At 44.5% G+C, this 19,639-nt stretch overlaps 1 protein-coding gene across 1 annotated transcript in view; it reads right to left on the reverse strand.

Annotated features, from left to right (window-relative positions):
- The window catches only part of COL24A1 (collagen type XXIV alpha 1 chain), a 3,617,818-nt gene that overhangs the window by 452,829 nt on the left and 3,145,350 nt on the right, over positions 1 to 19,639 (reverse strand). Inside the window, exon 43 of the mRNA XM_044086026.1 lies at positions 6,856 to 6,909. Coding sequence (XP_043941961.1) covers positions 6,856 to 6,909 — 54 coding nt within the window. The remainder of the gene's footprint in view (positions 1 to 6,855; positions 6,910 to 19,639) is intronic.

Here is a 19,639-nt window from a genome sequence, read left to right on the forward strand (position 1 = left end):
TATATATATATTTTTTTTTTAACTAGGTAGGTGAATGAATCCACTGCAGACCCTTTTCAGTCATGATCTCACATGGGGAAAACATGCAGAATCTACACTGGCAGTAGGATTAAACTTCAGTCCCTGGTGCAATGAGGCAAATAAATTAACCAATGACCCACTATGCTGTTAGAATTTAGCTGAAAGGGTTGTTTATCCTACACAGTGAAAGATACACTAACATTTATGGTGTTGCAAATTAAAATATAATGTGCTACATTAAAATACAAGTAAATGTCTCTGCATTCTGGCCACCTTGTCCAAGAAAAAGAAGTTATGTACTCACCATAATGTTCCATCTGAGAAGTTGGATTTCATTTGTCATCAACCTGTGGGTCTTCAGATCCTGATCGGATCCGAGACAGCAGCTTCACCAGCATCTGATCCAAGCTTCTCCCCTTACCCATAATGCCCCTCCATCTCCTTCCTTCTCTCAGATCGAGTTTGCTACACCATACACATAAACCTGATCTGATATACCTTACTAACAATGAAGAACAGGAGAGCTGCATAGGCGCTCTCTCCTGCCTGCCAAAGTAAGAACATTATGAGAAGGTCAGGAGGAAGGAGGGAGGGACAGTTGATAACAAATGAAGTCCAACTACACAGATGGAACGTTATGGTGAGTACATAACTTCTATATCTAAAGTAGTTGACTTCATTTGATCATCAACCTGTGGGACAGAGTTCCCAGCTACCAAACTCTTGGGTGGCCCTCATGGAAGGATATTCCGGAGCACCACGGAGCCAAAGGATGCTCTCCCCCTAGAAATCATGTCCAATTTATAGTGAAAAATGAAGGTGTGAGATGAGGACCAAGTAGCCGCCAAACAAATATCATCCAAAGACACCCTAGACCAAAAAGCCGCTGACGTAGCCATGGACCTGGTAGAATGGGCATTTATCCTACCCAGAGGTGACAAGCCTCTGTCTTTGTAAACCTGAAGGATGCAAACAGAAATCCATTTGGCAATGGTTACCTTACAGATAGGTTTGCCCAGAAAGGGTGTAGAAAAAGGACACAAACAACTGGTCAGACCTGCAAAAGGCCTTAGACCTACGTAAACAGAAATGTAGCTGTCTATGTACTTCTAATAAATCCAATTTATATTTACCCCTGTTCTGAAAATTTGGAAAAAAAAACAGGTAAATTGATCGTTTGATTGATATTAGTTTCAGAGGCCACTTTAGGAAGAAAAGAAGGATTAGTATGAAGTGAAACCCTGTCCTTATGGAAAAATTATATATGGAGGTTTTACAGACAATGCCTGGAGTTCTGACACCCTTCTTAGCTAAGGTGATGGCCATTAGGAAGGCTGCCTTCCACGATAAAAATTTTAGATCCACAGAAGCAGCCGGTTCAAAAGGAGCAACCAAAGCTTGTAAAACTAGGGTAAGATCCTAAGAAGGAGAAGGATTTTTAACCAGGGGCTTTAAGAGAAAGGTACCTTTAATAAAGGTTTTACAAAGTCTGGAGGAAGCTAACAAAGCCATGGTCTCACCTATATGGAAGTTGGAAATGGCAGCCAACTGAACTTTTACTGTATATCAGCTAGCGCCCTGCTGGAAAATGTGCGCCAAGAACTCAAGGACCGCTGGAACAGGAGCTGTGAACGGATCTAGATCCCTTTGAGAAGCCCAGATGGAAAAACACTTCCATTTGCTACAGTATAGTTTTCTGGTGGACGATTTAAGAGCTGCCACCAGAATAGTCTTGATCGGAGAAGATAGACCGGGAGTCCGAGCAATCAATGGAACTGGAGCAGCAAAGCCATAAGCTTCAACTGACCAGGTCTGGATGAGGGACCCTCGAAGGGTGTAAGATAAGATCTGGTACTGCATCCAAGATACATGGAGGAACTATCAGACGAGCCCAGAGGAAGGGAAGTCAGACTTGGTGAGGCCAGAATGGGGCAATGAGGATTACTTTGCTCCCCAACCTGCGAGCCTTCTGGAGGAATTTTGGTATGAGAGGTAGTGGGGGGTAAGTATAAAAAAGATCGGGAGGCTAAGCATGGACCAGAGCATCCCTGTGGGGGGATCAGAGCAAAGAACTCACTGCACTTGGCGTTGGAAGGAGATGCGAAATGATCGCAGCAAGGCCGACTCCACTTGAGGAAGATCTGCTCCGCTACAGAAGGATTCAGAGACCACTCATAAGTCATCAGATTAGTCCTAATCAGTTTGTCCGCCAGTATGTTGGATTGACCCGGAATGTGCTTTGCTACCAGAAATCGGCTGGTGGAGATTGCCCATTCCCACACTCTCATGGCCTTGTGACAAAGGGGGTAAAATCTGGTTCCTACCTGCTTGTTGATGTAACATGTACCAGACCACTGACATGCTGTCTGTCTGAACTGCAATGGTTCCCAGAGGAAGAACGGCATGAAGGGCCTGCAACGCTAACAGGACAGCTCTCATCTCTAGAACACTGATATGCAACTTGGTCTCGTTTAGGGACCACGTGCCTTGGACTGTCCTGCCCAAGCAATGCCCCCCCCCCCCCAGTTGGGAGGCATCCATGGTCACCGTGGCTTGGGGAGGGGTTGCAATAAATGTTCGTCCCTCGACAAGTTCTGAGGAGTGTATCCACCAGAGGAGGGACTTCCTGCATGTGTTGCTTATATGAATAGGATGCGTCAATGGCAGATCTAATAATGACCACTGGACCGCTAGTGTCCACTGTAGTACCCACATATGCAGACAAGTACAGGGAAGAAGAGTAATAATGGCTGCCATGGAACCTAGGACTCATAATATCGCCTCAGCTGAAAGAAGCTGAGACTGAAAAATCATAGACACATGGAGTTGTACGTTTCGAACTCTGTCCGGAGTTAGAAAAACCTTGGTTTACAATGTATCTATCCTTGCTCCAATGTAGTCTAAGACCTGAACTGGGTTTAGAGAAGACTTGGATATGTTGATCGTAATTCCCAGAAAGTCTAACAGTTTCAGGAAATAGTCTCTGGCCTGATAAAGTAGACGTTTGGTGGGAGCAGCAAGGAGCCAATTGTCCAAGTATGGAAAGACATGTACCCCTGAAGCCTCAGGTGAGCTGCTACTACTGCCATGACCTTGGTAAACACTCTGGGGGCTGTGGTGAGACCGAAGGGTAGAGCTCGAAACTGATAATGACTAGCCCCTAGCCAAAAGTGGAGCAACCTCCTGGAGCATCTGTGCATCTTTATATGGTAGTACGCATCTTGGAGATCTATTGAGCACATCCAGTCATTCTCCTGCAAGTAAGGCAGCATGGACTGTAAAGTGACCATCCGGAACTTTTCTTTGGCAACTGACAAGTTTAGTGGTGGAAAGATCCAGAATAGGCCTTAGGTCCCCCATCTTTTTTGGTACCAAAAAGAACCTGGAATAGATGCCCGATCCAGACTGATCTCAGGGGATGGGCTGGATGACTCGTATCCTTAGCACCTTTTCGATTTCAAATGCTGCTGCCTCCCTTTGATGGTACATCTGGGAGGTGTTTTGGGGGAATGGGAGGAACCACAAAGGGGATGGTGTAGCCTCTGGATATGATCTGAAGTACCCAATGGTCTGTTGACATGGACTCCCATGCTGTCAGGTGCAGCGAAAGACGACCCCTCCCCCCCGACTGCCTCTGGAGCAGAGCAGTCAGGCAACCCTTCAAGGCTGCTGTGCAGGCCTGTCCGAGTATGGTTCTCGAGACCCAAAATTTCTCTGACACCCCCCCCCCCCCACCGCCTCTGGCCCGGCATCTATCTGGTCCCCCTCTGCATCTGGGGGAAGATGAGTCCTGAGTGTCCCTGGAATACTGAGACTTTCTGAACCACATCTTCTTTTGCCCCCGCTGATTCCTGAAAACGATCTATGGGGGTTAGAGAAGCGGCTCCCGACGGCAGACAGTGTCTTCCTGTCCTTTTCACTCTGGACCAATGTCTTACAAACAGTCTTCCCAAACAAGGAAGAACCATCATAAGGGGCATTTGCGAAAGATGCCTTAAAGGGTTCCATGAACTGACATAGCCTGAGCCAGGCGTGCCTCCTCATGGTAATGCCGGACCCGGCCGCCCTTGCCACTCCTTTGGAGGCATGCAAATAAAGAAGCATGGACGTATTAGAAACCGCTTTGAGAGTGGTTATTCGCACGGAGAATATGCGTGTATCCTCCGGTAACATGGACTCTGGGGCAACTCAGCTCCTTGACAAGTGCAGTCGAGTGGCATGGGCCAAATAATTCAGCACCGTTACAGAAAAGGTGGCTGAAGCATACACCCTCTTTCCTAGATGATCCATCATCCTGGACTCTCGGTCGAGGGGATGGACAGTAGAACTTTCCTGAGCTAGTTCTTTCTTGGTGGAGGCCGCTACCACCATAGCATCTACTGGGGACCCCTTGTTCCAACTAGGTCTGTCTGCAGGAGGACTCAGAATTTTGTTGGGACGCTCTGAGATTGGCTCCACAGTGTCCAGTTCTTTCCATGCCGGGGTGGTAATAAGATACACCGGGGGATCCGTGGGGGGGGGGGTGGTCACCCAGGAGGTAGACGGGCCCATGCCAAAGGGCTCCAGAAACACCGACTCATCCGAGGAAGGTTTGGGGGTGGACCAAACCCCCTGCTGCCGTAGGAGTTCATGATGTCTCCAAAGGAGACATCGTCAGGAGGTGATGTGGGGGAACCTTCACCTTCCTCCAAATTGGTGTCCTAAGTGAGGGACTCTGGGGAGGAGTCCAGGTGCCTGCTCATTTGTTTGCGAGGCAACTCTACGATGGGGCTCTCCAGAGAGGACTCGCAAACCATCTGTGGTTCCACGAGAGGAACATACTGGACCACATCGAGCACGGGCTGTCCCTGAATGGGCAAAATGGCTGAAGTCACACCCAGAGCCGAAAGGAGTTGGGGCGGTATCCGAGGAGATGGTCAGGGGCCTCGATCTACAGGACAGAACCCTTTCCACCATGTCAAAAGCCAAGGGAGACTAGTAAGGAAGCTGCTCCCCCTGGATCCGATGACGGGATTGGAGCCAAGCTCAACAGAGCCATGATACCGAGCGGAGGATTGTGACCCGACAAAGTTGGTGCCAATGGAGAAAAACCCAACCCCTCGGTTCTGATGCCCAAGCTTCAGCTCTGAGAGCTGCTTGGATCCAAACTAGTCAGGTCCGACGCACTCAAGGTAATGCCCAGCGTCGAGGTACCTGGTACCATTGGCACCGACCCCCTGACTCTGGGACCTCTCGGATCCAAAAACTCCGATACTGGGGGGTCGGATCAGAGAAGGAGTTATCGGGGTGAAAAAGGGAAGCAAACTCCCCCCTCCAGATGGAGAGGGGGCTGGCGAGACCCCCATCTGAATCTGGGTGCGAATAAACCTTTGCATCATTTTGTCCATGTCTGCTTCAGATAAGCTTCTGGTGGAATGCAATGAGGCCACTGTTGCCAACTGAGATAGTCGGTGTGCAGAAACCGTAGAAGACGGTCTAGGCTCCTCCGGCTCCGACAAGAATCTGGGCGAGCAGAGCCGGGGAGTACTAGGCCTGGACATAACCTGTTGCATTTGAGGAGGGCCCACCAGATCCAACTGGTCCGGAGATCTCTTCCTCCCTTTGTTCTTATCTTTCCTGTGTTCCCTTTCCACAGACCGCTTGGCAGGAGGTTAAGTTCCGGCTTGGAAGGGAGACGAAGAAACAGTAGCAGAAGAAGATGCAGTCACAGCTGTGACCATAGTCATAGCGGAGACAGCCGCCTCCATAGCAGGGAGAAGTCCCTTCAAAACTAATTTAGCCCTACGGTCTTTCAGGGCCCTGGGGTTAAACCCCTCACAAATAGCACAGGTGGTAGCAAGATGGGAGACCCCCAAACAAACCACACACAGAGTGTGGCCATCAGCTGGAGACAACTTGTGGCCACACTCTGTGCACTTCCTAAAAATAGGCTTCTGCTGATCCGCCATCACGAGGCACAAGGCCCTAACTGGCCGACCACACACACTTACACCGAAGGTAACTAACAAGGAGGGGGAGGAAGGCACTACACTGACTCAAATAAACTTTTTTTTTTTTTTTTTAAACACGACACAACAATGAAAGGGGAGGTAAAGGTGAGGGAAGAAAACCTACCTAACACTTCCACAAAAAACACAAACACCCAAAATTATCACCTGAAACAACTTACCACATCTGGAGCTCTAAGACCACGATGCTCGGCAAGATGCGGCAAACAAGATTTGAAGGACGGAAGGAGATGGAGGGGTATTATGAGTAAGGGGAGGAGCTTGTAGCTCAGATCACATGCTGGTGAAGCTGCCGTCTCAGATCCAATCTGGATCCAAAAACCTATAGGTTGATGATCAAATGAAGTCAGCTACTTCAGATTATAATTTATGCTACTTAGTTGTCCTTGATTTTCAGCAGCATTGCCCCTGAATGTCTCTTCTGGTGGTCGAGAGGTATATGACCCATTCCAGGATATGCAGTTGGGTGGGATTAATCATAATTATTACCAGGCAGTTAGCTCTACATTGTGCTCACACAACACTTGCAATGTTCATTATTCCTTACTAAATGGATATTGTCTTGTGGGTTGCTGTTTACTTATGTATACTGCTTATTTCATGTATGGTCTGCAAATACCATTTTTAAAGCCTGTTCATAATTATTCTGTCATAAATGCACATATTCATGAAGTACATGCTTAGACTTGATGTATCTGCTGCATAAGTACATAAGCTAAAATGTCAATAAAATATCATATATAACAAGGGACAGATGTTGATCACTCTGTTAATAAATTTCAACTTCTAAAACCAGTCCACAACATATTAAACATTCACTATTTACCATATAACCATCGTCTCCAGGCTCTCCCCTGTCTCCACGCTTACCAATAGGACCCTAAATGCAGGAAAATAGCATTAATGCATATGACATTTTTTCCTGTAACCTAATGATTTTACACAAAAACGTTAGGCTGTTTCTTAATAAAACTGTCTATGTCACATTTACCACACTGTAGGTAACTAAAGCAAATCTATAAAAGACCTGCTCTGCTGCTTGTATTTAAGTTCTTGGCAGTGCTGTATCTTTAAGAAAAAAAAATAGCTGGAATATAATCCTTTAGATCACAACAGATGGGAGATATCTGGAAAGAACATTTTACAAAACCAGCATTATTTCTGTTTCCTGAAGCTATCACTTCAATATTTTTTTCTGGAGTGATACATCCTTATTATGAATGGAGAACTGAATGTAATAGCAATACATAGATATCACCCCCCCCCCCCCATTTACACAACTCCTTCCGAACGTGCACCCAAGTGATGGTTGACAAACGTATATATCCGAATGACTTGGTTTTCAAAAAAAAAAAAAAAAAAAATTACACAGCACATGTAAAACAATGGGGAAGGGGAATGGGGAGTTACAATGGTTAATGTCAGGGAAGGAAAAATAAGTATGAAAGAAGGGATGCAGACCAGAAACTGCAAGGGCAAGAAACTAATGATGTTATATAAAGACATACTCCTTAATAAGAAGGACAGAAAAAAAAGATGAAAAGATAATTTGTGAAGTTCATGTTATGCTCATTTACATAAGCATATGTTCTGCAGATATAAACAAAATGCAGAAACAGGAGATAAGCAACAGCATGTACAGCAATGACTGAAGAGACAGAAGCTGGGAAAAGGGTTACAATGCAGGATACTAGGAAAGAGTGTAATTCATGACAGAGAACCAGCTCAACATGGATAGGTTGACCTGGATCTTATTTATTAGGCAGCCAGTCTTTGTACATTGCAGTCTTCTAATACTCCTCCCCACCCCCAAAGCAAGAAAAGGGTATAAACAAATTTACTACAATGCTTTTATATCAATATAATTACTCATTATGGGATATTGCTTAGATCTCTGTGACTATCTGGACATAAAAAGTATAATTTATGTTGAAAAATCATCAGATAACTAAATTTGTGTTTTTAATGTATTAAGCAATACAACTCCACTTGCACGTTGCTGAACAGGATGTATCTGTGTGTGTCTTATCTGGGTGGGACTACATTCACTTCCACCTTATATGCTTTTTTTTAATTAAATGTCAGAGGAGATCTCCAATTCAAACACAAAGAAGTTTGAGGGAGCAAAAGATAAATGCAGAAATAATAAAGCATGATGAACAAGAGATAGGTTGGAAGATACAGTTAATGGGAAAAAGCAGAGATACTGAATAAATTATTCGGTGGAATAAGGAAAGACAAAAATAGTAAACCACTCAGTAAATATACCATGTATGATGGTGATTATGTGCATGTGGAAAGGAAAGGTACTGAAAGAATGGGTCTGAAAAAGGTCAAATATAAAAATATAGGTGAAGCAACAAGGTATCTACCTTAGAATTCTTAAAGGGAATTGAATGAAAGATTACTGCTGCATTACCCTAAGTTATATGGGTTATATCCTGCACATGATATAACAGCTGACCAGCTTCCACACCCTAAGGGCACCTTCCACGTGCCTAAACCATTAACCAGCTTGAGCAAAGCTGAAGAAAAAGAGTAGTTTGAGTAGCCAAACCCATCACAACTTTCATGCCAACTGAGAAGGAGGCTAACGTCCAAAAAAGTTCAGTGCCAGGAAACTAAAAATAAAAGTCCTCACTTTGGTAACAAAAATATACAAAAATAAGGGGGATGAAAGGAGGAAGCAGCTAATGCAGCAGTGATCATTTGAAAATCTACTGTTATGACAAGTTTATTTACTTAACTGTACTCTATTCATCATTTGATCAGTACTGCAGCAGCCTTTGCTATATGGGGAGACTACCATTACTTATACAAACTGGAAGGAGGAGGAGGAAGGATGAAGGTTCAGGAGCCCCTGAATAATGGTTCTAGTAAAGCTTGCCTAGACCTTGAGAAAGAACCTACTTTGTAGTGGTTTGTAATTGTTTGTTCAAAGGAAATACTTATAGAATCCAACACTTTAAAAAGGCTAAATATGAAGCCAAGGCCCTGGTAGAGTGACCCTTGATTCTGCCTGGAATTTCTTTATTGTTTTGTGTACAACAAAACTTAACAATATGAGACAACCATTCGGAAAAAGACTGCTTTAACACACATTGCTCTTTTTTCCTACCTTCATAAAATGTAACAACTGATCAAAGTTTCTGGAAATTTTAGTAAAGCCAAGATAATATCTGAGGTGTTTGTGGACATCAAGAGTGTGAAATATCTTTCCTCCTTTATTTTTAGGCTTTGGAAAGAAGACAGGGTGATGAACAGTCTGTCAACGTAAATGTGGATACCACTTTAGGCATGAAAAAAGGATTCATTCTTAAGAAAACCCATCTTTGTGGAAAACGAGATAACCTTGATTCACCAACAAAGCTTGCAACTCAGATATTCTTTTTGCTGAAATTATAATTTACCAAAGCTGTTTTCCAATTTAAGAACCTAAAATCAGTCTGATGAGCTAGCTGGTTTAAATGAATCAAGAGTTATTTTTTCTAAAACAAAGTTAAGATAAAAAGGAACAGTCACTTGTATTATAGCAGGCTTGGTATGCAACATCCATTTCAAAAACATTTTGAAATCGGAATGCAATAAAAGGAAAAGATCCACTGATATACACAATGAAATCACTGGCAAATGAGCCCTGCCACAGGAAAAGGAAATGCCAGTGGATGATAACTCACACAATATTGCAGAAGCAGAACCAGATAAATATTAGCCTTAAAGGGTCCTGGTTCTTGTCTTGGGACCAACTAGAAAATCTTTTCCTTTTACTAACAAATAGGATTTCCTAGTACTACATTTCCTCCTCTCCTTTAATACCTGCTGCACATCCTCGGAAAATAGGTGCCTAAAAGGTATAAAGAATCAATCATCCAGGCAGTTGAAGTTGTTTCAAACTGAGATCCATCAAACACCACCAACCCAGTATGTGAGGAAGATTGTGATAACTGCACGTAGTCATTTCTAAAAGAAGGGAGAACCACTGTTGCCAGGGTCAGAAGGGAATCCCCACAATTATCTTTAAAGAGTTCTTCTGAATCTTCAGAATGACCCTAAAGAGAGAGGAAAGGCAAAAAAGGAACATTCCTGCCCAAGGAAAAGAAAAGGCATATGTTTTCTATGCCTTCTTGCATGGAGTCCCAGAACATAATTTTGCCAATTGACTGTTATGAATGGAAGCAAATAGATCCATCCGAGGTGTTCTGAACCACTGGATCAATCTCCTGGTTCAGTTGCTATTCATAAGGGTGTGTCCTGGTCTTACTCCCGTTGTCTGCCACAAAATTTTGCTCTGACAAGATGTAATATGTCTGACACTGTACTGAAAGGCTATAAACTAGGCTACCACAGCTTATCAGTGCTGAGAGTTAGGATATGGTTCCTTCCTGTTTGTTTATTGCACCATATTACTGTGATGTTGTCTGCAACCAGAGATAACTGAGAGTGATGACAGCAATTAGTACTGCCAAGTTCTCTTTGAGGTTTATTTGTTTTGGTCTGTCCTTTTTGTTCCAAAGACCTTGCACTTTTACTACCATAGACACTGCTCTCCAAGCAAAGTCTGAGGCATTCATAGTTAAAGACAATGCTGGAGCTGGAAAGGAAAATGGAAAAATGGGAGACCTGAATTCAGACAAAAAGTACAGTTGCGTACACTTACCATAAATGTAGATGTTTGAGTGTATTCACTGTTGCAGTCATCACACTTGGGTTATGTGCCTGCAGGTAGCCCACAGTCGGCCCGAATATCAGAGACTTAGTATTTCTGTGTCTGTTCCTGTCACTCCAGGACTGATGTCAGGTCATCAGGGGGTATAAAAACAGGCAGTCGAAGCCATTACATCAGTTTTTCTTGCCCCAAATGACAGAAGCCCCCAACAGGGAGCTAAGTTATGGCAGGGGAAAAAAGTACAGTTGTGTACACTTACCATAAATGTAGATGTTCGAGTGTATTCACTGTTGCACACCATTACATCAGTTTTTCTTGTCCCAGATGTCAGGTGCCCCCCTAATGAGAAGCAATTAAATACATATATATATATATATATATATATATATATATATATATATATATATACACATACATACATATATATATATATATATATATATATATATATATATATATATATATATATATATATATATATATATACATACATACAAGGTTATACCTCCAACAAAAAAGCAAATACACCAAAAAGCTTTTAAGCATAGTAAAGGAGCGTAGAAATATAGCCAAAAGATGTCAGGGGGCTGGAGGGAGGGTAACCAGGACTGCAACAGTGAATACACTCAAACATCTACATTTATGGTAAGTGTACACAACTGTACTATGTTCTTCGTGTTTCACTATTGCAGTCATCACATTTGGATAGATTCCCAAAGCTAAGGATGGGAGGTGGAATTTAAATAGCATTAGGACCAGCTATAATGCCCTGCAAGACTGCAGTGGCAAAGCCAGCTCTGTATTTAGAGAAAATTGGCAAATGGTAATGCTTGGTGAAAGTATGTACAGAACTCCAGGTAGCAGCTTCTAGGATGTCTCTGGTAGGGACACCTCTGAGAAAGGCTGTAAATGTAGATGCAGCCCTGGTTGAATGGGGTCTAACCCCCTGGGGGATAAGTTTTCCATGGTGCTTACAGCAGAAATGAATGCAATGGCCTATCCATTTAGAAATGGTTTGCTTTGAAACAGTCTTCCCTTCTGCCCCTGCAGCAAATGCCACCAGCAGTTGTTCAGACTTCTTTTAGGTTTAGTCCTGTCCAAGTAAAATCTAAGTTGTCTGTGCAGTACCCATTCCCCTTTGTTCTGTGGATTAGAAAAGAAGGTTGGCAAATGGATGGATTGATTAAGAGCCACACTGGATACCACCTTGGGCATGAAGGAGGGACACCCTGTCCGCATGAAAGATGATGAAAGGCTCCACTGCCGTAAGGGCCTGTAATTCAGATACCCTTCTTGTTTAAGTGATTGCTAAAAGGAAAGCTGTTTTCCAAGAAAATAATTTTAACTCTGCACTTGCAGCTGGCTCAAAAGGAGGCAGAGTGAGTTTTTCCAATACAAAGTTAAGGTCCCAGGCCGGAGTTGGGGCTCTTCTGGGTGGTCTTAAGTTTTTGGCCCCTCTGAGAAACTGCTTGAGCAGTGAGTGAGAAAAGAGGGCTGGTTCAGTGTTGTAATGAGCTGAAATGGCTGAGGCGTGAATTTTGATGGAGGAAAAGGAAAGGCCCTTGTGAAGCATCTCAGTTAAGTATTGAAGAATATGAGGTAAATTGGGCGCTGCTGTGGCCATCCCTTGAGTTTGGTTCCAGGCACAGAATCTTTTCTATTTTTCAGCATAACATTTTCTAGTACTAGGCCTCCTTGCCTCTAAAATGACATCCAACACTTGTTTACTGAGGGATGATAACAGAGACATTAGGTAATTAGCCAGGCTGCCTGCCAGGTGTTTGAAGCTGGGAGTGCAGAATCTGGCTCTCCTGCTGTGACAGCAGGGTTGGGGTCTGAGGCAGGTGCCATGGGGCTAGCTGTGACACACACTGCACAATAGGGGGTACCCAGTGTTGGCGTGGCCAGTCTGGTGCAATCAGTATCATCATTGGTTTGTCCTGTTTGATCTTTAGTATAGTACTTTGGAGAGGAGAGGCAGAGGAGGAAAGGCATAAACTGATAGATTTTGTGGGGAGTCCTTGTGCAGAATTTGTCCAATTGGTAGTTCTGGGGGGAGGCAAACAGGTCTATATCTGGGCTCCCCCATTTGTTTATCAACATGCTGAAAGTCTTTGGCTCCAGTTTCCACTTGTGTGGGTCCATTAGATTTCTGCTTAGTTCGTCTGCTAGTGTATCTAGTTTTCCTGGCAGGAACTGAGCCTGTAGATGCACTTGGTAGCTCAAGGCTGTGTTCCACAGAGCCATGGCTAGTCTGCAGAGGGGGTAGGAATAGGTACCCCCCCTGCTTGTTTATGTACCACATAACAGTGGTGTTGTCCGTCTTTACCATTAATTGTCCTGGAAGAATGTAGTCCTTAAAGGCTGTCAGAGTATTCTGTACAGCTAACATTTCTTTTTGACTGATATGCAGGTGCATTTGACTTGGGTTCCATTTGCCCTGAATGCACTTCCCTGCCAGGTGAACCCCCCATGCATAGTCTGATGCATCTGTTGTTAGGGTATGGGTGGCAGGAGGTAGAGTGAATGGCAGTCCCTTGTTTTGGTGGCAGACCTCTGCCCACCAAAGGAATTCTAACTGTAGGTAAGGTATAACAGGAATCATTGCTTCTAGATCCTAAGAATGTTGACACCATAGGCTTTTTAGATACCATTGTAGCTTCCTCATATGCAGTCTTGCATATAGAATTAGTAGAATGCACAAGGCCATGAACCCCAAGGCTTGCAGCATCTGCCTTGCAGATAGCAGGGTTTTTGTGGCCACTAGTTTAAAGTAAGTTGTCAAATGAGTTTGTTTCTCTGGCGTGAGGAAAGCCATCTGGGAAGTTGTGTTCAAGCTTGCTCCCAGGAATATAATTTATTGTCAGGGTACCAGCTGTGATTTATTTTCGTTTCTGGTGTACCCCAGACAAGTTAGCACCTTTTGTACAAATGCCAGATGATTCAAAAGTATGTCCTGGCTTTCTGCCTGAATTAGACAATCGTCCAGGTATGGGTATATCTGAATATTTATTTGCCTGCAAAATGCAATGACCGGAGCTAGGCACTGTGTGAATACCCTGGGCGCAGTAGATAAGCCAAAGGGCAATGCAGAGAACTGATAGTGCATGCAGCCTGATTTGAAGTGTAGGTATCTTCTGCAAGATTTCTTGATTGGGATGTGCAAGTAGGCTTCCTTTAAATCCAGTGTTGCCAACCAGGCATCTTTGCCTATCATGGGAAGCAACTGGTGAAGAGTTAGCATCTTGAATTTTGGAATCACCAAAAAGGTGTTTAGGATAGCAAGGTCCATGATAGGACGCCATGAGTTGCCTTTTCTAGGTACCAGAAAAAGTCTTGAGTAGAAACCTTGTCCCTTTTCCTCTTCTGGTACTGTCTGGATAGCCTTTAAACTTAAGAGAGAGAGTACTTGCTTTTGAGCCTCTGCCCACTGATTTGGAGGTAGACCTGGCCAACCGTTTGGGGTTGGTAACGTGTGGAAGTGAAATCTGTATCCTTGGGAAACTATATTTAATACCCATTTGTCCTGGGTAATGAGTTCCCAGTTTTTTACTTGCAGAGCAATCTTTCCCCCTAAAGGAGCAGTCAGTTGAGAAGTGCTTGGAAGTTTTAAAGTTAAGTCATTGAGACAGCTTATCATAGGGGTAGTCTTGCTACTCCCTGATTTGGAAGTGGGAGCCCCCCACTGCTTAGTCCTGTGTGTACCCTGGGACTGAAGCCTGGTTGTTCTGCTGGTTCTGGGTTTGAACTGAGAAGGCCTGGAAGAGGCAGGAAAGGACCAATTTTTTGAGGGCCAATGCCTACTAAATCTTGGAGGCTGCACGTGTAAGAAATCTTTAACAGTTTGCATAAATTTAGCTTTTTCCTCCATCGTCAACAATGTCCAGCACAGGAGGGATAGCTAAAGGCCTGTGTTGGGGCAGGAGTAAGAAGTCTCTAAGCCTCTTTTTAGAAGCAGAGTAATCCTGGCTTTCCCAGTGAAAATGCTCCCTAAGAGTATGCACGGTTTCACCAAAAGAAAAATCCTCTGGGGGAGAAGTAGAGGGAATAGAGTCCTCTGCATCAGAATCCTCATAGGTAGATAAGGGTGAATCCTGGTCATCAGAGGAGACAGAAAGTTCAGAATCCTGGTCAGAAGTATCATAAGCACACTCAGTCCTAGGTCTCTTAGAGGGGGAAGGTTGGCTTCCCCTGATTAAAGTAATAAGGTCTTCAGCCATTCTTATCGTTTGTTTTTAGGCATAGAGGCCTGACCATGTGGTCTGGGCATCGGCTTCCTAGGCATGGTTTGAGTTTTAGGCCTTAAAGAAGAAGATGGCGTCAGTTTAATATGCAAGTCAGTAGGCCTGAATACACCCTCAGAAGCCGGTGCCTGCACAGCGGCTCCGGACCCATCCAAGGTAGAGACATCTGCAGGTTCAACAGCTGAAGCATCTTGAGGCATACCGGACTCCGAATGGGTCTCTGTAGAGGCCTGCGAATCTGAAGTAGCGGGTATCAGGGGCTGCGAAAGCGCCTCACTGAGTACTGGTGAACTGGTGACGAGCTTAGGAGAAGTGTTGTCGGCAGCCTTGGACCTAGGCGGCCTGTCTCTGTCTTTATCCTTGTGTTTTTTCAGAATGTCAGTAGTCGGGTGGCTTACTGAAAACATATCTGGATAACTGAACCGAGCACCAAAATATTTTGAAGCGAAAATATACCGACGACGAATAGTTTGTGGTTTAAATAAGGCACAAAACTGACAGCGAGGTATGTCATGGTCAGGGCCTAGGCAAGGAATACAGTACGATTGAAAATCTTTATGAGGTATTTGCTTTCCACAAGAAATACAATTATTGACTTTTACTTACAACGGTTTAGAGCAAGAAAAAGTTTCCCCAATGGGGTACTTAGCTTTAGTTGAAGACTTCGGTTCTGAAACTCGAAAGTGAAAATTTCAGGAGTCGGCCAACCTGCACTTGCGAACTGCTTTTGCTTTGGGCACCGCACGGCAAGAAAGACTGACGTAATGGTGTCGGCTGCATGCTTTATACCCCTGACTACCGGACATTACGGAAGATGAGACAGCAACCGACGCAGGACCCAAGACTTTGATAATCAGGCCGACTGAGGGCTACTGCAAGCAAATAACCCAAATGTGATGACTGAAACACGAAGAACATCACCACGAGTAAAAAGTAAATACCAATACCACTACCCCTGAAAATGGGGGAGGGTAGTAAAAGGCATAGAGAGTTTAGAGAGAAAGAGACAGAGAAAAAACAGGTGGATGGAGGGAGGGAAACCAGGACTGCAACAGTGAGTACACTCGAACATCTGCATTTATGGTAGGTGTACACAACTGTACTATGTTCTTCGTGTTTCACTGTTGCAGTCATCACACTTGGGTAGATTCCCAAAGCTGAAGAAGGGTGGAGGCAGTCACGAAGAGTTAGGGCTGGCTAGAATGCCTTGCAGGATTGCTGTTGCAAAACCTCCCCTGGATTTGGAAAAGATAGGCAGGTAGTAAATAGAAGTTATGTCCTTACCATAACGTTCCATGTGGAGTGTTCATCTCGCCTTTGTTCTTACACATGGGTTCGGAGCCGATCCTCGGCTCCGTGTCGGCCGCTTGCAAGCTCTGCATCAAGAAGAAGCTCGAGATCACCTAATACCCACAATCCCCCTCTGCCTTTACCTCAGATCTAGTTTGCAAACAAACCAGCAGCCATAGAGAGCACACTCATACCGAAATATACACAATCAAGAAATGCTATATATATATATATATATATATATATATATATATATATATATATATATATACACCTGTGCATCATAATAATACAATCACTGCAAAAAGCAGAAGGAGAATACTCCAGACCAGGCACCAAATAGAACGTTCTTCCTGAGGGTGGGAGGGTGGGAATGTAAGAACAAAGGCGAGATGAACACTCCACATGGAACGTTATGGTAAGGACATAACTTCTATATGTGAGAGTGTTCAATCTCGCCGTTTGTTCTTACACATGGGTAGCGTCCCTAGCTCCATAATCCTGAGGAACTCACGGGAGGACGTTCTTGAGCACAGTGGAACCAAAGGTTGCCCTATCTCTAGAAACCCTGTCCACTTTGTAATGAGAGATAAATGTATGCGGTTTAGCCCAAGTAGCAGCTGCACAAATCGTGTCTAATGGTAGGCGAGCTCGTGAGCCAAGGATGTAGACACTGATCTTGTAGAATGTCCCTTAGGTTTGACAGATAAGGTTTGATTTGAAGAATCATAAACGTATATGATACAATCAGTTAGCCATTTGGAAAGGGTTCGTTTAGTAACCGCTACACCTTTCCTGCTGTCAGCAAAAGCTACAAATAGTTGATCAGATTTCCTGTGATCCTTTGTTCTTTCCAAATAAAACCTGAGTTGTCTATGGACATCCAATTTGTGTAACACATACCCTAACTTATTAGTGTGATTTTTGAAAAAGGTGGGTAATTCAATGGACTGATTAATGTTATTGGTAGAGCAAACTTTGGGGAGAAAGGATGGATTAGTGAGAAGAGATACTCTGTCAGAATGGAAAATCAAATAAGGATGCTTAATAGAAAGAGCCTGAAGCTCAGACACTCGTCTAGCGGATGTAATGGCTACCAAGAAGAGGGTCTTCCACGATAAAAACTTCAATGGGCAAACGGAGGCTGGCTCAAAAGGGGGCAACATCAATTTAGAAAGTAAGAGGTTCAGATTCCAAGGTGATGTAGGAGTTCTAACTGGTGGTCTAATATGAAAGGATCCTTTTAAAAGGCCTTACAAAGTCTATGAGCCATAATAGGTGCTCCACATTCTTCTACATGAAAGTTGGAAATGGCAGCCAATTGTACTCTTAAAGTGGCAGGAGAAGCTCCTTGATGGAATAACTCTGTTAAAAACTCCAGGATCTTGTTTAACGGAGCTATAACCGGGTCCAATTGATGTGAATTCGCCCAGAAGACGAAACGCTTCCATTTACTGGTGTAGGTCTTTGTAGTGGAAGCTTTATGAGAAGCCACTAATATATTCTGAACTGCCGGTGTAAGAGAATCAGACCTGGCTAGAAAGGGAAGCAGAGCAGCCAAGCTGCTAGATGGAGTGATTCAAGAGATGGGTGAGGAGCTCCTGACGAGTGAGTCAGTAGATCTGGCTCTGGGTCCAGAAACCAAGGTCCCCGAATGCGGTGTTGCAATAGAAAGGGAAACCAAATCTGACGAGGCCAGAACGGGGCAATGAGGATTATCGTCCTCTGAAGGTTGTTGGCTTTCTGCAGAAACTTTGCAATAAGGGGAAAGGGAGCAAAAGCGTACAGGAGACCCGGGGGCCAATCGTGCACGAGCGCGTCCCTGGGGACTTCCCCTGGAGGGGGTAATAGGGCAAAGTAGCTCCTGCATTTGGCGTTCATTGGAGACGCAAAGAGGTCGCAGGAAGGCTGGCCCCACTTGCGAAAAATCGTCTTCGCAATTGACTGTTTGAGGGACCACTCGTGAGGCAGTAGGATTGCTCTGCTCAGCCTGTCGGCTATGACGTTGCATGACCCCTGGATGTGCGTTGCGATCAGAAAGCGACCCGTGGACTCCGCCCATTGCCAAATTCTCATGGCCTCTCTGCATAGCTGATAAGACCTGGTTCCCCCTTGCTTGTTTATGCACCAGACTACAGACATGTTGTCTATCTGAACTGCAATTGTCCCTAGAGGAAGAAGGTGAGCAAAGTGTTGCAACGCTAGAAACACTGCCCTCAACTCCAGAACATTGATGTGCAGATTGTACTCCAAATTGGTCCATTCGCCTTGGACTGTCTGTCCCTGAAAGATGCCCCCCCACCCTATCAGGGAAGCGTCCGTGGTTACCGTAGCTGTCGGCGTGGGTAGCACAAATGGTCTTCCGCTGGAAAGGTTGCAAGTCTGAAGCCACCAGGTTAGGTGTGATTTGCATGTGTTTGTTATCAGAATTTCGTGTGTCAGAGGTAGCTGTTGGAACGACCATTGTGCAAACAGTAGCCATTGTAGAACTCTCATGTGCAGTCTTCCCAATGGTAAAGCAATGAGGGAAGCTGCCATGAGACCCAAGACTTTCAGAACTAGCTTTGCTGGGGATTTTTTGGATGATAGAATGAGAGAAATGTGGCTTTGTAGTGAGGCTATCCTTTCTGGAGGGAGCCTTAGACTTAAATGATGCGTATCTAATTCCACTCCTATGAATAAGATATGCTGTGATGGCTGTAGTAAAGATTTTTCGAAATTTACGGAAATTCCGAGGTGAATACAAAGTTGTAGGGTGTACTCCCTGGCCTGTATCAGTTGACGCCGGGTGGTGGCAGAAAGGAGCCAGTCGTCCAGATACGGAAACACCTGGAATCCTAGGCGTCTCAGATGAGACGCTACCACTGCCATGCATTTGGTGAAAACCCTGGGGCTGAGGTCAGACCAAAGGGCAGGGCTCGAAACTGATAGTGACTGGCTCCCAGCCGGAAGCGCAAATGATCCCTGGACGCCCTGGCCATTTTGATGTGGTAGTATGCGTCCTTCAGATCTATTGAGCACATCCAGTCGTCCTTCTGTAAGAATGGAAGGATCGATTGAAGCGTGACCATTCGGAACTTTTCCTTCTTGACAAAGGTATTGAGGTTGCTTAGGTCCAGAATCGGCCTCCAGTCCCCTGTCTTCTTTGGAACTAAAAAGAACCTTGAGTAAGTTCCGAATCCTATTTGGTCCGCTGGGACTGGTTGGATGACTCTTTTTTCTAGCAGCTTCTATAGCTGCTGGGTCTCGCAGATGGGGTGGCACATCTGGGAGTCTTTTCTTTGGAATGGGAGTGGATAGAAAGGGTATTCTGTAACCTCTGGTAACCACGCTTTTTACCCAGTTGTCTGTAGTAAGATTCTGCCAGGCCTGAGGGTATAAAGCTAAGCGACCCCCGACTGCCTCCAGAG

This window comes from Protopterus annectens, chromosome 10.part0 (assembly GCF_019279795.1).
Source record: "Protopterus annectens isolate FY-2018-M chromosome 10.part0, PAN1.0, whole genome shotgun sequence".
Lineage (NCBI taxonomy): Eukaryota > Metazoa > Chordata > Ceratodontiformes > Protopteridae > Protopterus > Protopterus annectens.